This window comes from Suncus etruscus, chromosome 13 (assembly GCF_024139225.1).
Source record: "Suncus etruscus isolate mSunEtr1 chromosome 13, mSunEtr1.pri.cur, whole genome shotgun sequence".
NCBI classification, from domain to species: Eukaryota; Metazoa; Chordata; class Mammalia; order Eulipotyphla; family Soricidae; genus Suncus; species Suncus etruscus.
Genome location: NC_064860.1, coordinates 79,326,263 through 79,350,245, shown reverse-complemented (window position 1 = coordinate 79,350,245; position 23,983 = coordinate 79,326,263). Strand labels below are relative to the sequence as shown.

General features: G+C 35.6%; 1 protein-coding gene across 1 annotated transcript in view; it reads right to left on the bottom strand.

Moving 5' to 3' along the window:
- Positions 1-23,983, bottom strand: part of EPHA6 (EPH receptor A6) — a 973,333-nt gene that overhangs the window by 17,797 nt on the left and 931,553 nt on the right. The window contains exons 15-16 of the mRNA XM_049785675.1: positions 20,787-20,936; positions 2,303-2,496 (exon numbers count right to left, since the gene is read on the bottom strand). Of these exons, the coding sequence (XP_049641632.1) occupies positions 2,303-2,496; positions 20,787-20,936 (344 nt within the window). The remainder of the gene's footprint in view (positions 1-2,302; positions 2,497-20,786; positions 20,937-23,983) is intronic.

Sequence of the window (23,983 nt, the reverse complement as noted above, 5' to 3'; positions counted from 1 at the left end):
ATTACTCCTGGCAAACTTGGGGGGAAAATATGGGATGGCAGGGATTGAACCTAGGTGGGCTGTGTGCAAGGCAAATGTCCTCACTGTGCTATCTCTCTGGCCGGCCCCAGGTTTTACTTTTTATCTTACTGAATTTCTGTGGAGTATTGTCGTTCAATCCAAAGTCCTTCAAATCCCCTATTATTTTTGGCATTTGTGGCTCTGCTCCTTGCCCTCCCTTCTTTTTTATTATTAGCAGTCTGGCTCATTTTTTTTTTTTATTCTCCTTTGAGACTTTTCAGATTTCTTTCTAAGCCTTGAAATTCTAGAGGGCTGACTCTTTCCTTTTATTTGCCTTCTAGATATTCTCCATGGGTTATCTTAATTATGTTTAAAACTTCAACCACAGTCTCTATGCTGATGCTCTTCAAATCTCTATCTCTAGTCCAGCTCTTTTCAGCTGAGGTTCAACCTATAAATATAAATGCTTATTGAACCTCTCCACTTGGATGCCCCACAGGCATCTTTACTCAGCATTCTCAAGTGTTCTCATTTCTATTCGGAAAACCTACCTTCTTCAGTCTAGTAGTGATAATAGCACCAGTTTGGCTAAGAAACTTTGATAAATAGCTTGAGTCTTTCCTCTCCTCTTCCCTCCATATTCATTCAACAGCCAATGCACATTAGTCTTCCCTAGGCTCAAAAGAAATCCATTCTCTTATCTCCTAACCTCAAGCTATTTCCCATTTTCACAAGTCAGGCCCTATCCTTTTCAAGCTCATATTGCTGTGTGATACTGTCTCTGTGTGTTCAGTGCTGTGCCTTTTCTTGCCCTCTCATGTCTAAATAATCCCTAGAGTGATATTTGAAAAACGCAAATGTGATTATGCCACTTTTTTGACTATATTTTCATGGGACAGGAGAGATCTCAGGGATCACAAGGTCAAATTCAATCCCCTATATTGCAGGTTTCTCAGACACCACTAGATGGCGCTAGCAGGTCCAAGCAATATAATATCTCTGGGTCCAAACACAGAGTTTAGAAGGCCTTATCCTTCAAATTGCTGCCATTTTCTTATAAGATAAAAACCAAAGTGTCTCCTCCACCTAACCCTGTCTGCCTCCTCCCCTACTTTACTGCGTTAGGGAACAGGGACTGGAGTAATAGCTTAATCTCTAGCTATTTCATGCTTGACTTCACTTTACTGAGGTTGCCAATTAGTGATTTAGTGATGAACTCTTAGAGGCTATGCTATGAACTGAGACCTGCTTAAAGTAGTCCTTGAAGAGACTTCTTCAAACTCCTTTCTACTAAAAACCTACCCTGACTTGAACCTATGACCCCAAATTGAACACCTATATATCTTGATGGCTATGAGCTAGGAAAATAAACATTGAAAAGGTTTTGATTATTTCTAAGTTCAATTTGACCTAAACAAGGAAATATAATTTTAATAATATTTTAAATGTGATATTTTCTTTTCCTTTTCTTTGTGTGTGGGGTGCATACCTGGTAGTCAGGCCAGGTTTACTCCTGGCTCTGTATTCATGGATCATTCCTGGTGGGCTGGGGGTACCATATAAGGTGCCAAGATTCAAATCCAGGTTTGTAGTGTGTAAAGCAAGTATCCTACCTGCAATACTATTGCTATGGCCCTAAATATGATATTTTAGATAATAGATTATGGTGCGATTTTCTTATTCCTTCTCTTCTTTCAATTACTTTCCAGAGAAAGATAAATAGATATCCTCAACTCTAGCAATTTTTATAACACAGTGTGTGAATGCCTTCATTTTCTTGTCTTGTCATCTGTCTTTTTCTTTATTTTAGGCAGGAAAGTAACATCAGCTGAGTATGATCATATCAGCAGGAAACATCCTTGCTCCTGGCTCTTCCACAAATGGTCCCTGTTTTTCTTGCCGTTCAAATAAAGGAACAGAACAAAATGGACAAGAAAAATGGAAGGGGCTACACACTCACAAATTTCCCTTTAAAAAGGTAAGAAAGGTTCAGTAAATAAAGTCACATATGTAAATGCCATCTTATACTCAGGAAAAACATAAAGAAAGCAACTCAGAAAGATTAAAATTGGATAAAGGAAAGTCATTTACTCGTGAGAAAAAGGCCATTTAAAATAATAATAGATTGCTTTTCTCTAATGATAAATAGAATAATGGTTTATAAACAGTATTTTGAAAGGTTGACAACAAGATGTATCATAGCAAAGCTTCTCCTCTCCCCTACCTGTTAGTTTTATCTAGAGACTGAAAGAAATTATGATTGTCAATGGGGGCAGGAGGTGATCAAGATTATGCGTCTTACACAAGGATGTCCTCCACCAGGGTGTGAAGGGCACTGGGATTGCGGATCAGTTTGTCAAGGAAGCTGACAATGTCAGTAAATTTCGGCCTGTGATTTCTCTCCTTCTGCCAGCAATGAAGCATCAGCTGATGTAGAGATGCTGGACAGCCCATAGGAGCTGGAAGTCTGTACCCTTCTTCAATGGACAGAATGACCTGGGTGCAAACACACAGTGGTTATTCTCTTACTTTGTGGAACAAAAAATAACATATTTTAGGCTATGATTTCTTAATGTACAGGAAGCAGACGTGAGGCTGTTAGGGAGAATAAACACTACTTGTGAGTTCAAGTGGTCAAAACAAGGGCAATTCACAAGTTGGAAATAAGATTTGCAAAATTTTCCACAGTATGTGCTGAGTCTTCAGAGCAAAATGTGTGGTTTTTGAAGCCTGTGATTTACGGAAAGGAGATGAGTCTCAGCGCACTGTCAAAATACAGTTATTGTGTGATTTAGTTAGAACTTCTCAAACCCAGTTTAACAACAGAAAACCTGGAGAATTATGTATATTGAGCAAACCCCATGTGACAAATGTTTTAAATAAAATTGTATTTGAAGTTCTCAATCCCTCTATCATTAAAAAAAACTTTTTTATAATATAAAGTTTATGCAAAAAGGAGCTATTCCTCTTCCCCCCTTCCCCCATATTGTCATTTTCTATTTATTTCTTCTTATTTCTTTACTTGGGGTGGGGGAAGGAATTGGGCCTCACCTGACAATGATCAGAGGTTGCCTCTGGCTCTGCACTCAGATATTACTCTTGGCAATACTTGGGGGACCATATAGAATGCTGGTGATAGAACCCAAGGCAGCCGCAGGCAAGGTGAATGGCTTCCTGCTGTGCTATCGCTCTTTACTTATTTCTACCTTCCTTTAGTATTACACTGATGGAACTATACAGTCCTCTTATAATTTATAAAGTGTTTTTATTTATTTATTTATTTATTTATTTATTTATTTATTTATTTATTTATTTTTGGTTTTTGGGCCACACCCGGCGGTGCTCAGGGGTTACTCCTGGCTGTCTGCTCAGAAATAGCTCCTGGCAGGCACGGGGGACCATATGGGACACTGGGATTCGAACCAACCACCTTTGGTCCTGGATGGGCTGCTTGCAAGGCAAATGCCGCTGTGCTATCTCTCTGGGCCCTATAAAGTGTTTTTTATTCTTCATTAAAATGTTCTTAGCGGGGAAGAATGGAGTAGTAGCACAATGGTAGGGCTGTTGCCTTGCACCTGCCTGACTTAGGACTGATGTGGGTTCCATCCCTGTCATTCCATTTGGTCCTCGAGCAGGAGCTATTTCTGAGCACAGAGCCAGGAGTAACCCTTTAGCGCCTCTGAGTGTGGCTTAAAAATGTTATTTGGGACTACCTTAATACCACAGAGCAACTGGGGTACTCAGCCTGAATATCCTTTGGAACAGAGCTGCTCAGAAAACTTTTCTGTGATGACAGGATCAATTCTTTCTAACGTAGTAGCAACTGCTCATATGTGACTATTGAGCATTCGAATTGGATTTTTTTACTTTTAGTTGATTTTAACTCACTAAAATTGAAATAGCCACAGGTAGACAGTGATTATTCTGTGCGGCTGTATAATTTTAGAGAAAGGAACTTCAAGAGAAGCCAAAGTTCAGCATTCACCACTCTTTGTGGTCTTTCCAGCCCTTCTAGCCCTTAACTCTATTGACTCTGGGCCTTATTTACAGTAATGTCTTTATTTTTTCTTAAAACCCATAGATGAGTGAGACTATTCTGTGACTATCTCTCTCTCTCTGACTAAAGAAAGGGTTAACTTAATCACATACCTAAAATTCTGACTTCAAAGGCAGCTAGAGATTCAAGCAACATAATTCACAAAATGATTAAATACAATATCAATATATTGGATTATTTATCTGTCCAGGAAGATAAAATGTCCTAGTTGTCAAAATAAATATATTCAAATCACTTAATATATATTATAATGGGACCAAAGAGATAGCATGGAGGTGGGGCGCTTGCCTTGCATGCATAAGGACAATGGTTCGAATCCTGGCATCCCATGTGGTCCCCTGAGCTTGCCAGGAGCGATTGCAGAGAGCCAGGAGTAGTAACCCCTGAGCACTGCTGTGTGTGACCCAGGAACCAAAAAAAAAAAAAAAAAAAAAAAAGTACTATCGTATATGCTAAGTATAGGGGATAATTAATGAATAAGAAAAATGCCCATTTTTAAGATATATGTATTATATGTATAAGATATATGTATCATATATATAATTTTTAAGATAATGCATGAAGGGGAAATGAGTTTGAAGATGATAAAGTCAAATTTAATAGGCATTTACTAATAATATATGATAATAATCAATATCAGCTAATAAGATAATTTTCAAGGAATGCCCAAGCAATCTCAGGAATGCTTTCAGAAGGTGTACCTAAGTCATGTTATATGGGGTTATTATGTCAACTATGATATGGGGTTATTATATCAACTGGACATTAAATAAAAATAGAAAGATTATGATATGTCTTCAAAAAGAAATTGTAAGGTTTTTAATAATATCTTTATTTAAGCACCATGATTACAAATATATTTGTAGTTGGGTTTCAGTTATAAAAAAAGAACACCCCCTTCACCTTCTTTTTTCCCTTCGTCTTTCAAACCGATGATGAGAGCCTCTAGAAGGACTCTGTCCATTTTTGGCGTATTTGATTTTTACTCCAGTTTATTAATTTTCTCTTCAAGCTAAACCACATAACTTGAACTATCTAGTCCTGCTTTCCAGTTAGAGAGGGAAATAAGGGAGGTACCAAGACCAAACAGGTTTAAGATCTCTATGTAGTAAGCTAGGCACAGAGGGGACTACGTATTCTAGCATCCCCGGGGGTGAAGGAGGAGGATATGGGAGGTAGGACGGGAACGAAGGTGGAGGGAGGGCAATTCGGTGATGGGAATTCTCCTGATTTTATGTTAATTTGTACCTAAAATATTATTGCCAACAATATGTAAGTGACTATGATCAAAATAAAAATTATATTAAAAAAGAACACCCCCTTCACCAGTGCAACCTCCCACCACCAATGCCCCTGTACCCCCTTGCCTATATTTGACACAAGCATACTACTTCTCTCACTCACTACTCACTCACTCACTACTACTACTACTACTACTACTACTACTACTACTACTACTACTACTATTGTCATAATAGTTGTTAGTGTAGTTATTTCTCTAACTGCACTCACCACTCTTTGCAGTAAGCTTCATATTGTGGCCGGTCCTTCCAGATCTCATGTCTATTGTCTTTGGGTATTATTAGATTGATGTCTTTTATTTTTCTTAAATCCCACAGATGAGTGAGACTATTCTGCGTCTGTCTTTCCCCTTCTGACTTATTTCACCCAGCATAATAGTTTCCATGTCCATCCATATATAAGAAAATTTATGAGATTAGAAGGTGAAGTAAAAATCGTATTTACCACATAATTTTGTGTCCTATACATGCAAACTTTTTTATTGCAAAGGAAAGGTTTTAACAAGGACATCAGATTTGCCTTTTACATCATTCTGGCTTTACTGTGGATAGTATTCTGGAGAGGTGAGAGTGAGTCCCCTAGAAGGAGGCCTGCAATGATTTCTGGGAGAGATGGCCTCCATGCAGTAGCAGCTCTGGTTCATAAGAAGTGGACAGTTATAAGAGGAATATGGGGTGTGGTGAGATAAGATGTGCAAATAATTAAAGCTAGCTAAAACAATATCTAGGTTTTAGTCTTGTCACTTAGAAAGAAAAAGAACACACAGAACAAAAAATATTGGAGGGTTGGAGTAATGAGATCAATCTTATTACTATTATGCTGTCAGATTTAAATAACCTATAAAGGGCCAGAGAGATTATACAGATATTAAGTCACATGACTTTCACATAATTGACTGTGTTTCTAAAGCTTCTCTAGGTGTGATCTGAATATAGAGTCTAGAGTAAATTGTGAGAACTGCTAGATGTGACCCAATTGTCCCCGAAATAAATGAAATAACACATACAACCACGAGAGCAAAAATATGAAGTAGGCATTTTTTAAAACATAGTTTATCTTATTTTTCAACTATTATGTAAATATGGTTATTCATGGTTTATAGGAAGAATACAAAATGTAAACAGATTAGCAGATTGGATCAATATAATATAGCTGATAATTTCCCAAACACTGGACTAAAATATGCTCTTGGTAGCCCATGCAGTGGTACAAGTAATCCAGACCTTGATTCACAGATCTGCCTCTTTTCCTGAATTAAACTTGGGCTTCTTCCACACCAGTACATTCCCTATCCTCTCATTTTCACATCCCTGCTATAAATGATCATAGTGCTGCAACTCTAGTTCAGCTTTCTCTCCAGATAAGTAAATCGATCACATATAGGTTATAACATGTCAAAGAATTGTCATTCAGGTAGGCACCTCGGTTCCATTTTCTTCAAAACTAACTCTTTTCATCTGGTATTTTTCTTGTGAGTAATTTGAGTTACAGATTAGGGAATCATTATGATCCCTGGTTTACATGATGCTCAAAAACATGTTCCCTCTGATTCTAACACTTCCACCTGCTTTAAGTCTGCTCCATTTTTACTCCCTTTCCAAATGATTCATTTCCTGTTTCATTTTCCCATTCCTCCTCCAATTATCTCCACAGTGCATCTCAGTGAAGTGAAGATACTTTCTGGTTATCTTTGAAGATAGGACCTAAGAATAGTACAACGAAGAATTTTGATACTATGGAGAATGAGAGATATATTACATGTTACTTTTATCATTTTTGGAGGGCGGGTGCTTGTTTGTATTGTGCTATTTCTTGGTAAAACCATTTTTTACAGATGTTTTCCTAACTATGTTAATATTTTTCACTACAAAACAATAGGATAAACGTTTTAAGTAACCAGAAAAACTCTTACTTCCATTGGTTTATGTGTTGCAATTAACCTTTAATTTACTAATTGAATTACTCATTCAAAATAACTTGAAGCATGTATCTTTTACATCAAATTATCTTATATTAGAATTTCCATTCTAGGAGGATTATGAAAATGGGAAGGAGAAAGAAACTATCAATTATGCAACCCCAGGTCTACACCAGAACTGTACTTGACAAATTAAAACACAATGTATTCACATTGATACTTAAGATTAAATTGAGAAAGATCCAACCTATAACCTTACAGAGGAAAAAGTTGGGGCAATGTATTGTGGGGATCTCAGAGCGCTAGGATATTTAGCAATTTGCAATAAATATACTTAAATTTAAATATTGTCATAATTTGACCTAATAGAGAAACTTCCGGAATCATTTATAACTTTCTAACAAACCTATGTCAGTTGTTAATTACTTTGAGGACCCATCTAATAAAACTACTTAAATTCATTCTTGTTGATAAAAATATCAGGCTTTTTTCAATTTTTGAGGGAGGTGAGGTGTCCCCCAAAAGGTACTCAGGGGCCCTAAAAAATTTGTTTAGTACTAGGCTAGAAGTTCAATGTGAAGGCCCTGCAACTCCACAAGACTATGGTGTGATTCTGGGGAGCATTCGGTCCTGGAAAATCAAAGCTGGTGGAAGACCTGAGGTTTAATCTTTATACTACTTCTCTGCCCCCAAGATTTCAGATATAATATTCCATTAAAGCATTAACATATTTTGTTTTCTTAAAATAAAGAACCAAATACCTCCAAATCTAAGAGAAAGCCATCTCTAACATTTCAAGTTCTACAGTGGTTCACTAAGGACTTGACACTTTCCAATATCCCATTTTACCCATTCCTGAGGCCCCTTCCAAGCCTTTGTCTTCTTTCAGCTGGCTAAGGTAAGTTCCCCAAAAGCCAAGAATATCAAACACAATGTCCTGCCAAGTCAAAGGTGAAGCTCTAATTGTCGTCATATGAGCTTTGTAGGCTGTGTTGCACAGGGCTGAGCATCAGGAAACCTACATAAACCTTTATCTTTACATAACAGTTCTTTTGCAAAAAAAACCTTTTGCTTTTAGGGACTTCTGAGTCTTTAATTAAGGATTGACAGGAAATCGAGCATATGGGGTGCTTTGTCTAAGTGACTAATTGAGGCTTGTTGATTTAGAATATGAAAGGGTGATAATTAACTAGGAAGAATTTTTGCAACAGTTTGCTTTTAGGATAGTTGTAAGCTGTCATCCTTTGGAGAAGAGTTATACAAGGTTATGCCTTTATTTAGAAATGTAAGAAGGAAATTAAAATAAAGTGAAAAATATGAAAATGACTGTACTGACCATTTTCACGTAAAGGTAGAAAAGATATCCAATACTGTCAAGAGTATCTAAAACCTATCTGTTGATTTTAAATAGACTGAATTGGTTCATTATCTTCAAGACTGCAATTTTTTTCAGCTGTCTAGAATCAACATAAGGCTCACATAGGGCAAATAAGCAGGCAGGATATTCTGCTTTTGCTGACTCTGAGTTTTCCAATCGTGTTGATGGTTTTCTTCTTTCTTTTCCTTCTTTTTTTTTTTTTTTTTAAAATCATTGGTTCACAACTAGATTATTCTTGACTGCAGTCAGGAATCACTCCTGGCAGACTTAGGGACCAGGTGGGATGCTGGGGATCAATGGTGGATTGGCTGTGTTAAAACGCTAGTGTCCCACCAGCTGTCCTATCTCTCCAGCCCCTCTCTTGATGGTTTATGAATCAAAGCAATGTGAAACTTTCATTAAATTAAGCATAAGTAGTCAGTCATTATGAAACTGTAGAGATATCATTGAACAGTGGTCACAATCAAGGACTATTTGGACAGGGCAGGAAATCACAAGACGTTCTTCTGGTATAAGGCTACGACAAAGCTCCCAAAGATGTACACTGAATTTAGCTATTTCAATTTTTATATTTATAGAAATTAGAAAAATTTTATTATGGGCTGAAATATGTCCTAGTAAGTAGAATGTGAAATGATTTTCTTTTTATCTTGTTTCACCATGGCTGAATCTGTAATTTCAGGTAGAAAGTTTAAGTAAAACAAAATACTTTTTGTTATAACCATTATTGATACCTAAAAGGAAATTCAGATTCATAGTGCAATAATACTGAATGCTCATTATGTATGTATAAATACATGTGCTTATATGCACATATACTTAGCAAATATTTTTGCACACATAATTTGCAATTCAGTGAAAAAATAGGACTGAAATGAAATAAGAGAACATTAAGAAAACAGGGGATAGAGCAATGAAATAATAATGCACACAAAAATTACCTTTTGAAAGGCTAATTTTTAATTTTTAAATCATTAGGGCATGAAAAGCCAAATTTTTCTTTTAAGATAGTCTCTCAAACTTTATTTTTTTCTAACATCATAAAAGAATGGCAAGGACCTAAACTAAATAGAGTTCAATAGATTACCACCTTTCAGATTGCTAAATGAATGAACAGAATGGAGTACAAGACTCTTATAGGTTAAAAGGTTTCTCATGGTGTGATTTATTATTTGGAAAAAAATATTTAGCCCTAACAGTTAAAGGTCACACTTCTTAAGACTGAGATAACTTAACACCTTCTATGTAGCCATGCTTCAGTTTCAAGTAAAGGGAAGAACATTAGTGAAGAAGATACCTGAAATTATAGGGTCTTAAACCATGGTTAACAAGACTGTCCTTGAGCAAATCCCTGTTTCCTCTTTACTAAAGAAAGGAGAACTAGATTCAGGGCTTGCAATAGTGGCATTTACCTAAAAAAAAAAAAAAAAAAAAGGAGCTTTATTTCTTGTCTGAAACTGAAAGTTAAATCTCCAGGAAGTTTATCTCTGTATCTCAAGGCTCTGTAATCTCCAGGACTACATTTGGCTTTCAGTGAAAAGAACAATTTCCTACAGAACCCCAAGTGCTTAATAGAATCTGTGTACAGAAACAAAAATCTAGACAAGGCCAGAGAATATCTTGATAATAAGATTAGGAAGAATTAAGGACTATGATATCCCTTACTGCCCCAATTCTCCAACAATTGTACATTTTGGAAATAAAAAGACCCGTTTTAATTGTGTGTGTGTGTGTGTGTGTGTGTGTGTGTGTGTGTGTGTGTGAGAGAGATCAGGAAAATCCTGGCCTCAAACATACATGCAAGCCAAGATTAAGACTCCAACAGCAGTCATAAGGACAAATTTCAAATCACCTATTTGAAACCATTTGTTCTTAAAGAAATCAATATTCTTTCAAAAGCCCATGAATATTTCCCCACTTCCACGGACACAAAAGATAAACCAATTTCTTTTCTGATGCATCATTTTGACATAAGAAAGATATTGGAAAATACTAAATGACTTAATAAATAAATAAATATATATGTTATTTAGTATTTTGGTTTTGGGACCACACCTGGTGATGCTCAAGGGTTACTCTTGGTTCTATGCTCAGAAATTGCTCCTGTCTCAGTGGGGGGACCATATGGGATGCCTGGGATTAAACCCTGGTCCATTCTGTGCAGCTGCGTTCAAAGCAAATACCCTACTGCTGTGCTGTCTCTCCAGCCCCATAATATATTTTTAGTAGACTAAAATACCTATAAGTTATGTAAAAACTATAGCCAGTTTATGTGTAAAGGAAAAGAAGGCTTTAAATATTCTTTGTAAAATTCTCTAAAGGGGGGGCCTGGCGGTGGCGCTGGAGGTAAGGTGCCTGCCTTACCTGCGCTAGCCTAGGAGACGGACCGCGGTTCGATCCCCCGGCGTCCCATATGGTCCCCCAAGCCAGGAGCGACTTCTGAGCGCATAGCCAGGAGTAACCCCTGAGCGTTACCGGGTGTGGCCCAAAAACCAAAAAAAAAAAAAAAAAAAAAAAATTCTCTAAAGGGAATAAAATTGAACAAGGATTCTGAAAACTAAAGATAGTAAATAGATTTTTTTCCAAACAGAAACTAAAGGTATAATTAATTTTTTATGAAAACATTGCTGGCATTTATAATATACATTTTATAGCTGTTGTAATTCAATACCAAAAAAAAGCAACCCTTGAAAATTACAATGTGGTAGTAGCATATTGGCTTTTGGTTTCCTTTACTTGGAACTTTATTATTTGAATTATTTATGATGATGATTGATTGCATCTTAATATATTCCCTATTGTTCTTGCCTCTGTAACAGACATGCATTATGCTTGTGTAATTAGTATGCATTTAATTAAAATGCTTCTATTACCTAAGTACCAGTAGTAAAAGTAAGAAAGTTGAGAAAAAAATAGGAAGACTGTTTTGAAAATGACTATGGAAGAATATAAATCCAAATAAATGCAAAAATTTCTTCCTATTATAGAAGGTCGCAGTAATGGGAATAGGCCTTCAGCAATTTACTGTATCTTACACAGGTCATTACACAAGGACCGTTCCATAATAAAGTAGAGTTTAGAAAATCTAATCAGAGACAAATATTGGAAATGACTGGACTCTCTGAGTATAAAATTACACTGCATTCCTAGGTAACTGGGTTGACTCTATACATTCACTACTTGGAAATATTGATCTATAATCAAGAAAAGTTTTTAGAATTATCAGTACAAACAAAAAAAGATAAAATGTATTTTTTCTTATTAATATATGGGAAAAGGAATTCATTCAACGAAAGTCAAATAGCCATTTCCAACCACATAGCCTTTAAAAAAAAACCCTAAAGCCGCGAGTGCTTTTCTTCAGGTAAGCTACAGAAAGCAATCTAAAGCAAAGCTCATTATTATATAAAAGCTCTTGGAAAGCAAGAAGGGGGAAACAGACACACAGTAAAACACTAACACAGCATTATGTTTCCCAGTAAACCTCAAATGAGATGTTCCCTGATAGTACTGCTCTTTTTGAGAAGCAGAACTAGTTTAGTAGCATATGCCAAAATGATCCCATACCCAGGAGGTATTTGGGCTTCAAATTGCTGCAAGTTGAATTCTCTCTTAAAACAAAACAAAAACAAAATAAAAAACTCTGACCTCACATCAGGGTAAAAACAAAATAAAACAAAACCCAAGACTCCAGTCTTATATGCAGATCATTAGTTTGAGCCAAGTCGCCTCTCATTTTATATGACACGAGTTTCCCCGTTACATATGAGCTCTGTGGGGATTTGATTATTTAATGCTGCCTGCTGTTCATGTTTTGCTTCATTTTCTTCTGCTAAGACATTACACAGTATAAGTGTTGGAAGAACTACAGTGCCCTTTGGTGTCATCTTTGGTGCTTTTTGTAGCTCTTAGCATTACTGTATAATTTCAATTTGTGGGGAACAAATATTTTGAACTTCAGTACAAGAGGCATAAAAATTACCTTTTAACACATTAAAAAGGGAAGAAATCCACTTTTCAAGGAGTTTGTACAGAACAAATCACTGTCTACCTTCAATATGCCTGTGAAATATTTCTGGTAATAGGTTAACAGATGATTATAAGAGTTTAAGCTACTGACTCAAATGTTTTTAAGATAATATAATGAGTATAGTACATTTATTAATGTTGAACAGAAATAAAAAATGAGGATATAAAATATTGCTCAAAGAAGTAGTACTGATTGCCAACAGGCATATAAAATAGTATTTATCACAGGATTATCATAGAAATAATAATGAGATAACACCTCATAATAGTGATAATGTTTTATGTCAAAGCCCAGAAACAATATAAGTACTAGTTTAAATGTGGTGTGGTGAAAAAGGAACTCATTCATTATTGGTGGAATTGTTGTTTGTTTAGTCCATCTTTTTTGGAAAATGTTTTGGATGCTACTTTAAATTCATAATAGAGCTTCCACTTGATTCTTTTATACCACTTCTGAGTATCTACCCTGAGAACACAAAAGCATTAATCTGAAAAGACATATGGGGCAGGAGAAATAGTATAGAGATTAAGATGCATATATACTTTGTATGTGGCTGAATCTGGTTTGATTTCCAGCATAAAATGATCTGCTTAACATTGTTGAATATAGCTTTGGAGTCCCCTGAGAAATACAGTTCTGAATCTTCTGGCTCTTGCATTGAATCATCAGACCAGAGAGCTGAAAATTGCCAGGAGGCTCTGAACACTGGTTGGAAAACCCCACCCTCACTTCTGATCCCCACACAAGAACATATGTACAACTATGTTCATTGCAGCAATATTTACCAAGACCTGGAAATGACCCAAGTGCTCAACAAAAGATGAATGGATAAAGAAATTGTGATATATCTATATATATAACATATTTTTATACAAAATATATCATATATTCTTAAAAATTGCATGAATTTGCAGACTTGGATTTGATGTAAAAGTGTTCTAAATGAAAATCTAGTTCTCAAGCAATATTTTTTTTTTTGCCACACCTGGTGATGCTCTGGAGTTATTTCTGTCTCTACAATCAGTACTTACTCCTGGCAGTAGTTGGGGTTCCATATGGGATGCTGGGATTGAATCTGGGTTGGCAATTTGCAAAGCAAATGTCCTACTTGCTGTATTATAGCTCCAGCCCCAGAAAGCAGCAACTTTTTAACTGAGGGCAACTCTTGTTTCACAACTGGGAAATATTTGGGGGATATTTTGATAGTCATGACAGAGAAAAGATAGCTGGCAAGTAGAAATAGGAGGTAAAGTTAAGTACCTTAAAATATACAGTATAACCAAACAGAACTAGTTGGCCCAACAAGTCCATAGTTATAAAGAACGATATTTTCTCTTGACCATGTCTCTTTTTTTCTCATATTTCTCTAAGTAAATTTCTTTCAATAAAAAGCTACATTTGGGGGCTGGAGAGATAGCATGGAGGTAAGGCGTTTGCCTTTCATGCAGGAGGTCATCGTTTCGAATCCTGGTGTCCCATATGGTCCCCAGTGCCTGCCAGGAGCAATTTCTGAGCGTGGAGCCAGAAATAACCCCTGAGCACTGCCGGTGTGACCCCCCAAAAAACTACATTTATTAAAAAAATAGAAAACAACCCTGTTCTAAAGCTCTTGCAATCTTTCTAATCTACTTGCTGCCTTACCAAAGTTAATATTTTGGTGCACTGTATATTGTTATAATAAAGCCATTGTTATAATGTATATAAAAATAAATACATGTCATTGGAAGCTCTGTTTTCCAACGAAAACATCCTCAAATCACAATATAAAGAGAATTTATTGATCATATGTTCTATTCACTTCTAAATGCATACTGGGCATTTCCCTGGTAGGGTTTTTGGATCAGGATTAGCAAGGTCCTAGTCCCTTAAAGAGCCAACCAGAGCATTTTAGGGATTAGAACATGAATTTCACAAAGAGAGGGTCACATCCTGTGGAGATAGCTAAGTTACAAGCTGAGCCTTGGAGAGTAATGAATACAGCAAAGAAAGAAGTTCCTTGAGGTTGGAGAAAATGAGGTCAATGAACCTCCATAGGACATAAAATCGTGCTTTATCCCTCGTGATTAAGCAAGACAGAATCTTCATCTTATAAGTTTGGGCATATTTCTGTCATTGATTATCAAAAAAATCCCCCAAAATAAAATGTGCTTTTGAGGTACACATTAAAAATTGCTACTTGGCATGCGCACAGGGATATTTCTATGAAACAGGAAAGGTATGACTATCCTGCAGGGTTACATGCTACTCAGAGATAGGGCTATGTCTTACAACTTTATCTCTTTTAAATTGTGGGCTTTTTGAGAACGTGGACTGGTTTTCTAATTTTCTATTTATTTCTCATGCAAACCTGGTTCAATGACTGGTATGTATTTAATAAGTAACTGTTGAATGTAGAACAGGTGAAACCTGCTGTTATTTTTGTTAAGGCTTTTATGAACTATTCCATGCACTTTCTTTTTCTCATTTCCTTTTCCTAATGTACAATATAGCTAACCTTTGGAAACACATTATATTTTTCACAAAATCAGATTGTGCAAACTCAGAAATTTTCATTAAAATAAAACATGCCATGTTTGTTAGATTTAATGGACTGCCTCATAAAAAGCACCTGTAATGTTCTAAAAGCATTTGAAATAATAAAGCCACTTTGACTATATATATGTATGTATATATATATATATTTAAAACTAAGCCCATAGATAAGACGTACCAACATGAAGTAAAAATATAAAACATTCTAACAGAAAAGAGTTGAATTTATATTACCAAAAGCATTTATTTTCTTATGTAAAATGTACCTTCTTGCAAAAAGTCAAACATAAGACTATATTTTGAGCAAACAAATGAGAAATATAGGACCAAGAAGGAATAACCAATATTTGGAGAGAGCAGCTTGGGAACTTTGGATTAAGTAAATTCTTTTTTCCAATAATAATTTTGGTTATAGGATCTGTCACAGATAGGCTGATTTATAATATGTTAAGCTAAACAAAAGTTCAACTCTGTCCACTGTAGTAGCAATACCTATATATGTATGTCTGTTTATATATATACATACATATCTTATATATACACATATAAACAATATATATGAAAAATTTTGTCTTTTAACACTTCCTCTAGTTTTGTATTGATTGACCTTAAAAGCTCACTATTTCCTATTATATCAGATTCTTGATCAAATATTCATTTTTTTTGGTGGTGGCCACATCCATGATACTCCTAGTCAGGGGTCACTCCTGGTGAAATAGGGGACCATACAGAGTGCCAGAATTGAACCTGGGTCTTTAGGGTGCAAGGCAAGCTCTCTATCCACTCTTTGGCCACATCTTGCTGTGATAGTCTTTGTAATCACACAAAGATGATAAAAACATATCAAATTAGGCACTACCTAGTTTCTAAAAGACAATCAAAGTCTGGGTGGAAGATATATTCAGCCTTGCACATGGACATTGGCAGTTCTGAACCACGGAAAATGAATTTGTTTTTTAGTTTATTTCTGGATGCAGCAGTTTTATCTGGTTTCAGATATCGTCTTCGTGGTCAAATAATATTTAACATAATCTCTGACTGGCCATTTTGGATATTGATCAATACGCATGGCCAGAAAATTGTCAAACAGGATCCATGAAGTGTGGGATAGATAAAGAGTTTAGGTTATTCCAGGAAACAATTAAGGACAATTCACATGGTGGTTTGTGTTGGAAGCTATACATTTAGCCTTTTGCCCAGTCTGTTAATCTAAAAATCAGTCTTATAGTACACGGCATCTTCAATTTTTATCTTCTCTGCTCTGTGGAAGACCTATCTGAGTCTTGCCCCCCCCCCACAGAGATTACATTTTAGAAAAGAACAATTTGAAATTCAAGTTCTTTAACTTCATAGATAGAAGATGTTGTATGTTTCCATTGAAAGGGACATCAGACTTGTCTACATGTTTATTGGTCATGAAACTGAGTCACTTGGAAAATTTGGGTAACTCTCCTGGTTTTACTATGGCCCAAGAGATAATAGTAGTTATTAGATTAGTAGTTACTAGATTTGTAGTTTAATGTAATTGCAGATTAGGAAGTAATCTAGGGAAAAATAAAAACAAAATCTCTTCATAATGCTCTCATCCTACTATTAGAATGGATATTAATTATGTTTAACAAATTGATTAGTTATGATCATAAAATTAACTTTCCTTAATATATTTTGGAATATATATGATATGCTTAAAACCATTGTATTTCTTATTCTCTTTTCTCAGATGCCCCCTCAACCCAAGATGTGGCTATCAGGTTACAAATACATCTCTTACTTTTGGTTTTTGGGTGATAACCGGTGACATTCAGGGGTTACTCCTGCCTATGCACTCAAAAATCGCTCCTGGCTCAACGGACCATCTGAGATGCCAGAATCGAACCCAGGTCCGTCCTGGGTCAGCCGCATGCAAAGCAAACATCCTACCACTGTGCTATTGCTCTGGCCCCCATCTTCTCTCACTTTTGTTATTAGTCTGCTTTCCTTTCAAATAGATTGTAAACTCTATAAGGACAAGATAGCAATGGCATGGGAAGAGGAACATGAGGTGGGTCCTGCACAGAATGACATTCTGAATGCAGTTGGCCCTGCACTGAACTTTTCAAAGTCACACTGCAAGGCTGAGAATTCCTGGAAGTGGCTGTGGTGTCCTGAGAGAATAACTAGGCATGGCCCCTATTAAAAACTGAAAGAAAGCATTACTATTTCAACATGGGGAGCTACATAGATTCAAATATGCCTCTGGCTTTTTAGGCAAGTGACTTGTTTATTCAGTTATTTCTCCCTCTCTTCTCTTACCCATCACTTACTTTGTATTCTTTTTTTTTTTTTTTTTTTGGTTTTTGGGCCACACCCGGTGACGCTCAGGGGTTACTCCTGGCTATGCGCTCAGAAGTCGCTCCTGGCTTGGGGGACCATATGGGACACCGGGGGATCGAACCGCGGTCCGTCCTAGGTTAGCGCAGGCAAGGCAGGCACCTTACCATAAGACTTTGTATTTTTTTTTTTTTTTTGGTTTTTTTTGGGCCACACCCGGTGACGCTCAGGGGTTACTCCTGGCTATGTGCTCAGAAGTCGCTCCTGGCTTGGGGGACCATATGGGACGCCGGGGGATCGAACCGCGGTCCTGTCCAAGGCTAGCGCAGGTAAGGCAGGCACCTTACCTCTTGCGCCACCGCCCGGCCCAAGACTTTGTATTCTTATTAGGAACGTTAACTATGATCACTGTGGTTCTAGGCAAACAGTTCCATTTTTCTAAAGCTAGAATTCATAATAAAATTGAATTTGGGTTGATCTAGAAGAATCTATATTTCCTTCTACATTTAACAATTTTCCCCTAAATCTCAATATGTATAGTATATATGCACATATATTTTCTTTTGGTTCTAAGTCCTGTTTTTTGTTCAGGGATTAATCCTGACTTTACCTTCAGGAATTACTTTTGGTAGGCACAGTGGGACCATATGGGCTGCAGGAACCAACAATTATGTATGAGACAATGGTACATTGGTTCCTGTGTCTCTTATTCTTGGAATAGAGAAGGTATCCAATGAATATTTTTAAATGAGTATAGCAGAACATAGATATGATATAATAATTAATACATGTCATTTTTGACAGGTATTAATGCCACATGAACATCAAGAACTTTTTATTAGCAGAGTTCTTTGTCAGTAAACTTTAAAGTTGCTGAAATATCACTTCTTGGCGTTTGGCTAAGAACAAGTGAAGTCACTTAAAATAGGTTAAGACAAGGACAAAATGAAATAACGAATAAGGAAAGTGCTTTTATGCAGGTACTTCTGTGAAAACATGATTCTCTAGAAAAAGGATGCTTTCTTCTGAAGATTGGCTTATATTATATTAGTCATGTCCAAGCAGGAAAATAAAAGCCAGCTTAGATTTAGAAGAGAAAAAGTGAAGGAGGCAGGGCTTCCATTGTCTTAGTGAGCTGGTTAAAAACTTGAGTTACTTTACGAAGTGGAGCCACACATAATGATTCTGAAATTCAATTTTAAGAAGAGATGAAAAGATAGCTATATTGTCCACATAAGGCCCAGTAGCAGGGATGAGGACTTGAAGTAAAACTCTCCCAATAATAGTTGACCTTTGGCAAATTACATGTATTCCCTAAATTTAAGTGTTGTAAGTGGAGCTGGGGTTATAGGTTACAGCAAACTTGTGTGAAAACTGTGAGATCTAGGCACACTGGCTTTGTATTAGAATGCTAGTCTTTGGAGTGCATTGACAGGAATGTGCATGACTTCACATCTTAGCTTTATAGGTTTCTGGGTTTAGTCTTCTCAAAAGAGACTGTAGTAGACATTCAGAAGTATTAAGTTTCCAAAGTAATTGTATACAGGCAGGGAGAAACTATTGGGGATTCAAGCAAACTCCAATCTTCTGGATGCCTGCTATTAGATAAGGATAAACTTATTCTGTCACTGAGTAAGCACTTAAGGCACTTGGATAATTTTGAGTTAGGAATGGACTAATGTTTGAAAAATGGAGAGTTTGCTCAAGCACTGAATTGGCATAAGGGAAAGATGTGACAATAGTTTTCTAAGTGTTTTAGGAGTTTCAGGTTAAACAGTCTTTATTTTACCCATAAACATTTAGAATCGAATTAGAAGTGATTTCTTATTAGCATGATCCAAGGCATCATTCGATTATTTAAAGGGAAAAAAGTGGAAAAAGTCTGAATTCTAGGAGGAATAAGTGGGAGATTAAAAAATTAAAGTTTTAGTTCTGACAACACAATTATTTGTTTGGTCAGAGTATTGCATTTGCTAATTACTCTCTTGAATGCTTTGAATACACCACAGATGTTAAATGTGTGTTAACCATCCTGTTCCTAATATTGTTAACAATCAAAATAATTTTATAAATAAAATGGCAACAAAATAAATTGCACAAAGTGTCATGTATCTCAAAAGAACAATATTAAATTACATAAATTGATACCACACTGCCTGAGAGCATTCACTCTTTTCCTTGTAACTGTTATGTAGCTTAAATTAATTTGTTCTCTAGAGTATAAGGTGCATTAAGTTGCCCTAAGGAGGAAATGAACAGTAAACATTATTCTTCATCTTTTGTTACTTGTAGGTTAGGGCTGTTTTATAAGCACAGTTATCCTGCATTAGATCAATGAGTGGAAGTCTGAAAAGATATGGCAAAGCTTGCCAGTTGGTTCTTATGTCACCAAGCACAGTTCAGAATGAAAGGCTACTAAGCTTCTAACACTTAGCCATTTATCTTGAAGATCTACTTCTAGGAGGAGGACTAATCTGATATATATAATGCATATGATATACATCTATAATTATATATAAATATTAAATGTCATATAATTATATATGTGAAAAGAATATATAAATATATAGGAATATATAAAGAAATATACCGTATTTTTCTTTCTATAAGATGCCCCTGACCATAAGACGCACATAGCTTTTAGATGCTCTCCTCTCCTGCACTCAGGTTTCAGTTTCAGGTGGCATTCACTCCATCAGACACATCTTTTGAGGGGGAAAAAGGTGCGTCTTATGGTATAAAAAATATGGTGTATGTTTATATATAGAAGTAATTATATATATGGAATATCTCTTTTTTTTTATTTAAACACCTTGATTACATACATGATTGTGTTTGGATTTCAGTCATGTAAAGAACACCACCCATCACCAGTGCAACATTCCTATCACCAATGTCCCAAGTCTCCCTCCTCCCCACCCGACCCCCGCCTGTACTCTAAACAGGCTCTCCATTTCCCTCATACATTCTCATTATTAGGAAAGTTAAAAATGTAGTTATTTCTCTAAGTAAACTCATCACTCTTTGTGGTGAGCTTCCTGTGGTGAGCTGGAACTTCCAGCTCTTTTCTCTTTTGTGTCTGAAAATTATTATTGCAAGAATGTCTTTCATTTTTCTTAAAACCCATAGATGAGTGAGACCATTCTGCATTTTTCTCTCTCTCTCTGACTTATTTCACTCAGCACAATAGATTCCGTGTACATCCATGTATAGGAAAATTTCAATTCTAATGTGATTAAATTCGTAAAATGGTACTCACATCTTGGTTTGACATTTCCCAGTAAGGTCTCTCTCCGTAAGACATGACCTCCCACATGACAATACCATAGCTCCAAGCATCACTTGCTGAGGAGAATTTCCTGTAGGCAATGGCTTCTGGGGCTGTCCACCTAATGGGAATTTTCCCACCCTAGAAAAGAAATTGGAGATTTTTTTAGAAGGCTCAAACTGTGCTAGAAAATAAAGTGATATTACACTAAAGATATTTTGTACTTTAAATAAATAAATGCTGCTTGATTGCATTGGCATTTCAAATTAATAACCCAACAGAACAGTGCTAACATATTAGAAATATTTCTCCTATAATTGCTATTCAGTGAAAGTGAAATAAGTGATTGGAAATAAGGTGCACTTCAGAAAAATGTTATTTCATTCACTAACATTTTTTTAATTTTAGATTCACATAATTAAGCCTATTATCAATGCCGCTTCAAATTCCAGATTATAGAACAGTGAAACTAAATGTATTTCAACATTAATTAAATATGTTATATTGAATGTGTAAGTAATAAAGATAATGAATTCTCATTTAATTGAAGACAAATGGTTAAATATAGAACAGACACTCTTTACAGATTCACTGTTTAACAAAATTTAATTTCCTCCTTTTTCTTTTCTTATTATTCCATTTATTTTAGATTAAAAGATCCTCTAACAGACCATCTGGGAAAGAAAATAATTTTTTAGAATACTTTAAGCTAGCTAATATATTTATTATTTATAAAAATACTTTTAGTTTATATTATATTATAAAGAATAATATCTTCCTTCTTCAAGTTAACATTTGAACATATTACAGATTAAATTGCATGAATATAATCGACATTGTTTATATATTAAACTATGTTAGTCTATAAATCTTCCTCTACTGTAATGACAAAAATAAAGTAATTCATTCATTTGATTTACTCTGAAATCACAGCTAAGAACAGCAAATTAAGCAGATGAGAACAGGACTGCTGCCACTAGATGGCGCGAAAGATCAAGAAGCTGCTCATGGGCCGCGCTGTCTCAGTTGGTTTGGCTTCAGGACACATTTCCAAAGTCAAGGGCCCACCAAAATAGGATTTCATCATTAGCATCGCTTTCAAGATCATATCAACTAACAACTGACTGTGTAAAAAAAAAATCTTGTGTTAGGGCCCTTAGGGGGATGGAAGAAAACAAAGAGTTCATTCTTTGGCCCAAGAGGAATTTAGATTAAACATCTTTAAAGGTGAAGTCATTAATGATCTAATCTAAACACAATTTATTTAGCAATCTGAACACTACTACTCAAGAGAAAAGAGATTTAACCGGCATAAGAACAATTAAGTTTCACAAGCAAATGAAGGTAGATTAAAGAAACCCTCCTCCATTTAAATGCTCAAGGAATGGGTAGAAGGAACCTTGGGGAATAGAACTTGAATTCAATTTCCTGATTTTACAGATGAGCAAAGAGGGCCACAGATTTTGAGACTTAGAGACATAGTGTTTAGAGATTCCCCCCCTTATTTTCCAGCTTTTCATCATGCGTACTAATGGTATAGAAATTATAATGTCATAGTAGTATTGATACAAAGGGTCAATATTTATAGTGATATCACAGGAATAGATGTAAACCCACTTATACTGGAACAGAGGAAATAGTGTCTTTTTTTCAATTTGAATAGCTATACATTTTTATATTTTATAATTGTATAATGGAAGGGAGCCTGAAGTTGAGGCATTTCATATTTGGGGCATAGATTTAAAGGAAGCAATGTTACACTAGGAAATTAAATTTATATAGCAGATGATAGTAATTTAAGAGTATGGTGTGGCACAAAGGGTATTCTAATAGGAAGAATCCTTCTTGAAGAGTTTTACACAAAATGCAGGTCCGATAGTGAAATTTGAATTTTGAATAAATAGTTGAATAAAAATCTAAGTAAAAAAGTAAAAGAAAAAAGAAAAAGAAAGGCAGAAAGGATGCATGGTAAAATTTCCAACACAATACACATAGTGTTCTAAAATTTAGTGTGGTCTAGGTAACGTGGGCACCCTAACTTGTATTTGTGCACTAGAACTATATATAGTAATATTATATAAGCCTTTGTGATGTCAAGTGTTGCAATCTGTTGTCTTGCTCTTAAGTTAGACTCAGGCTTGCCTAAAATATGGAAGCTACACTTCTCTCCAAAAAAAAATAAAGTCTAACTTTGACCTCAAAAACAAAAGCAAAAGTAATGGTGTCACCTGGCAATTCTTACTCAGGATCTTTGCTTTTTCGAGCAAACAATAAAAAGAAGTGTGATTGGCTTCTCTACTGTTCTTTTTCTTTCCTAACTCTTTGAGTTCTATTAGGATGGGCTAAAATGATAAATTACTATTATGTAATAAAACTATCATTAACAGTATTTTAAATCACAGTGTCTCAATTTCAAAAAAGTATAAAACATAAAATACCTAGGAATAAATTGAACCCAGGAGGTGAGAATTTAAAGGTATTAATAAAGAATCAAATAAACTAGAAAGAAATGGAAAAAATGCAGTCAGAGGTTATTTTATGGGCATTCACAGATAAATGATATATAAATTATTCACATATCACTTTATACAACATATAACTTGGTATTCCATATAAGTAATTCTTTATCATTTACTTCTGAAGATTTTACTGTTTTTTTCCTTGAGGGAAAGGGAGATACATAGAATGCATCATTATCTGTTACAAACTGAAGTGCATATCCTGGAAATTCAAATGCTAAAGTCCTAAGCTGCTACCTCCACCCATGTGACTGTTTCCAGAGAATGCTTTTAATGAGATAATTATAGTTTGATGAGGTGAGAAGGGTGGGCCCTGGCCTCTGTTTACAGCTGTCCAGATGTGAAGATGGGACTCAGAGGTGAGTGAGAGTAGGCGCTACGGGTTACAGAAAGGTAGCTATTTGCAAATCAAAGAGACAATCCTGCAAGCACCTTGATTTTGCAAGTCCAGCCTCCAGGAATGTAAAATTTTTTTAAAAAAAGTTTTAGCTAAATTTGTGGTATTTTATTTTAGCAGCACCAGCAGGAGTGTACACTCACCTTTGAAATAACAAAGTAATTTCCCCTAAGATGAGTAACAGTGCAAAACAAACAATCCATATTTATTTGAAATCTATTCTAAGTATTATTGCTGTAATGGAAAGTAGGAGATAAACTACTTTTCAAAGG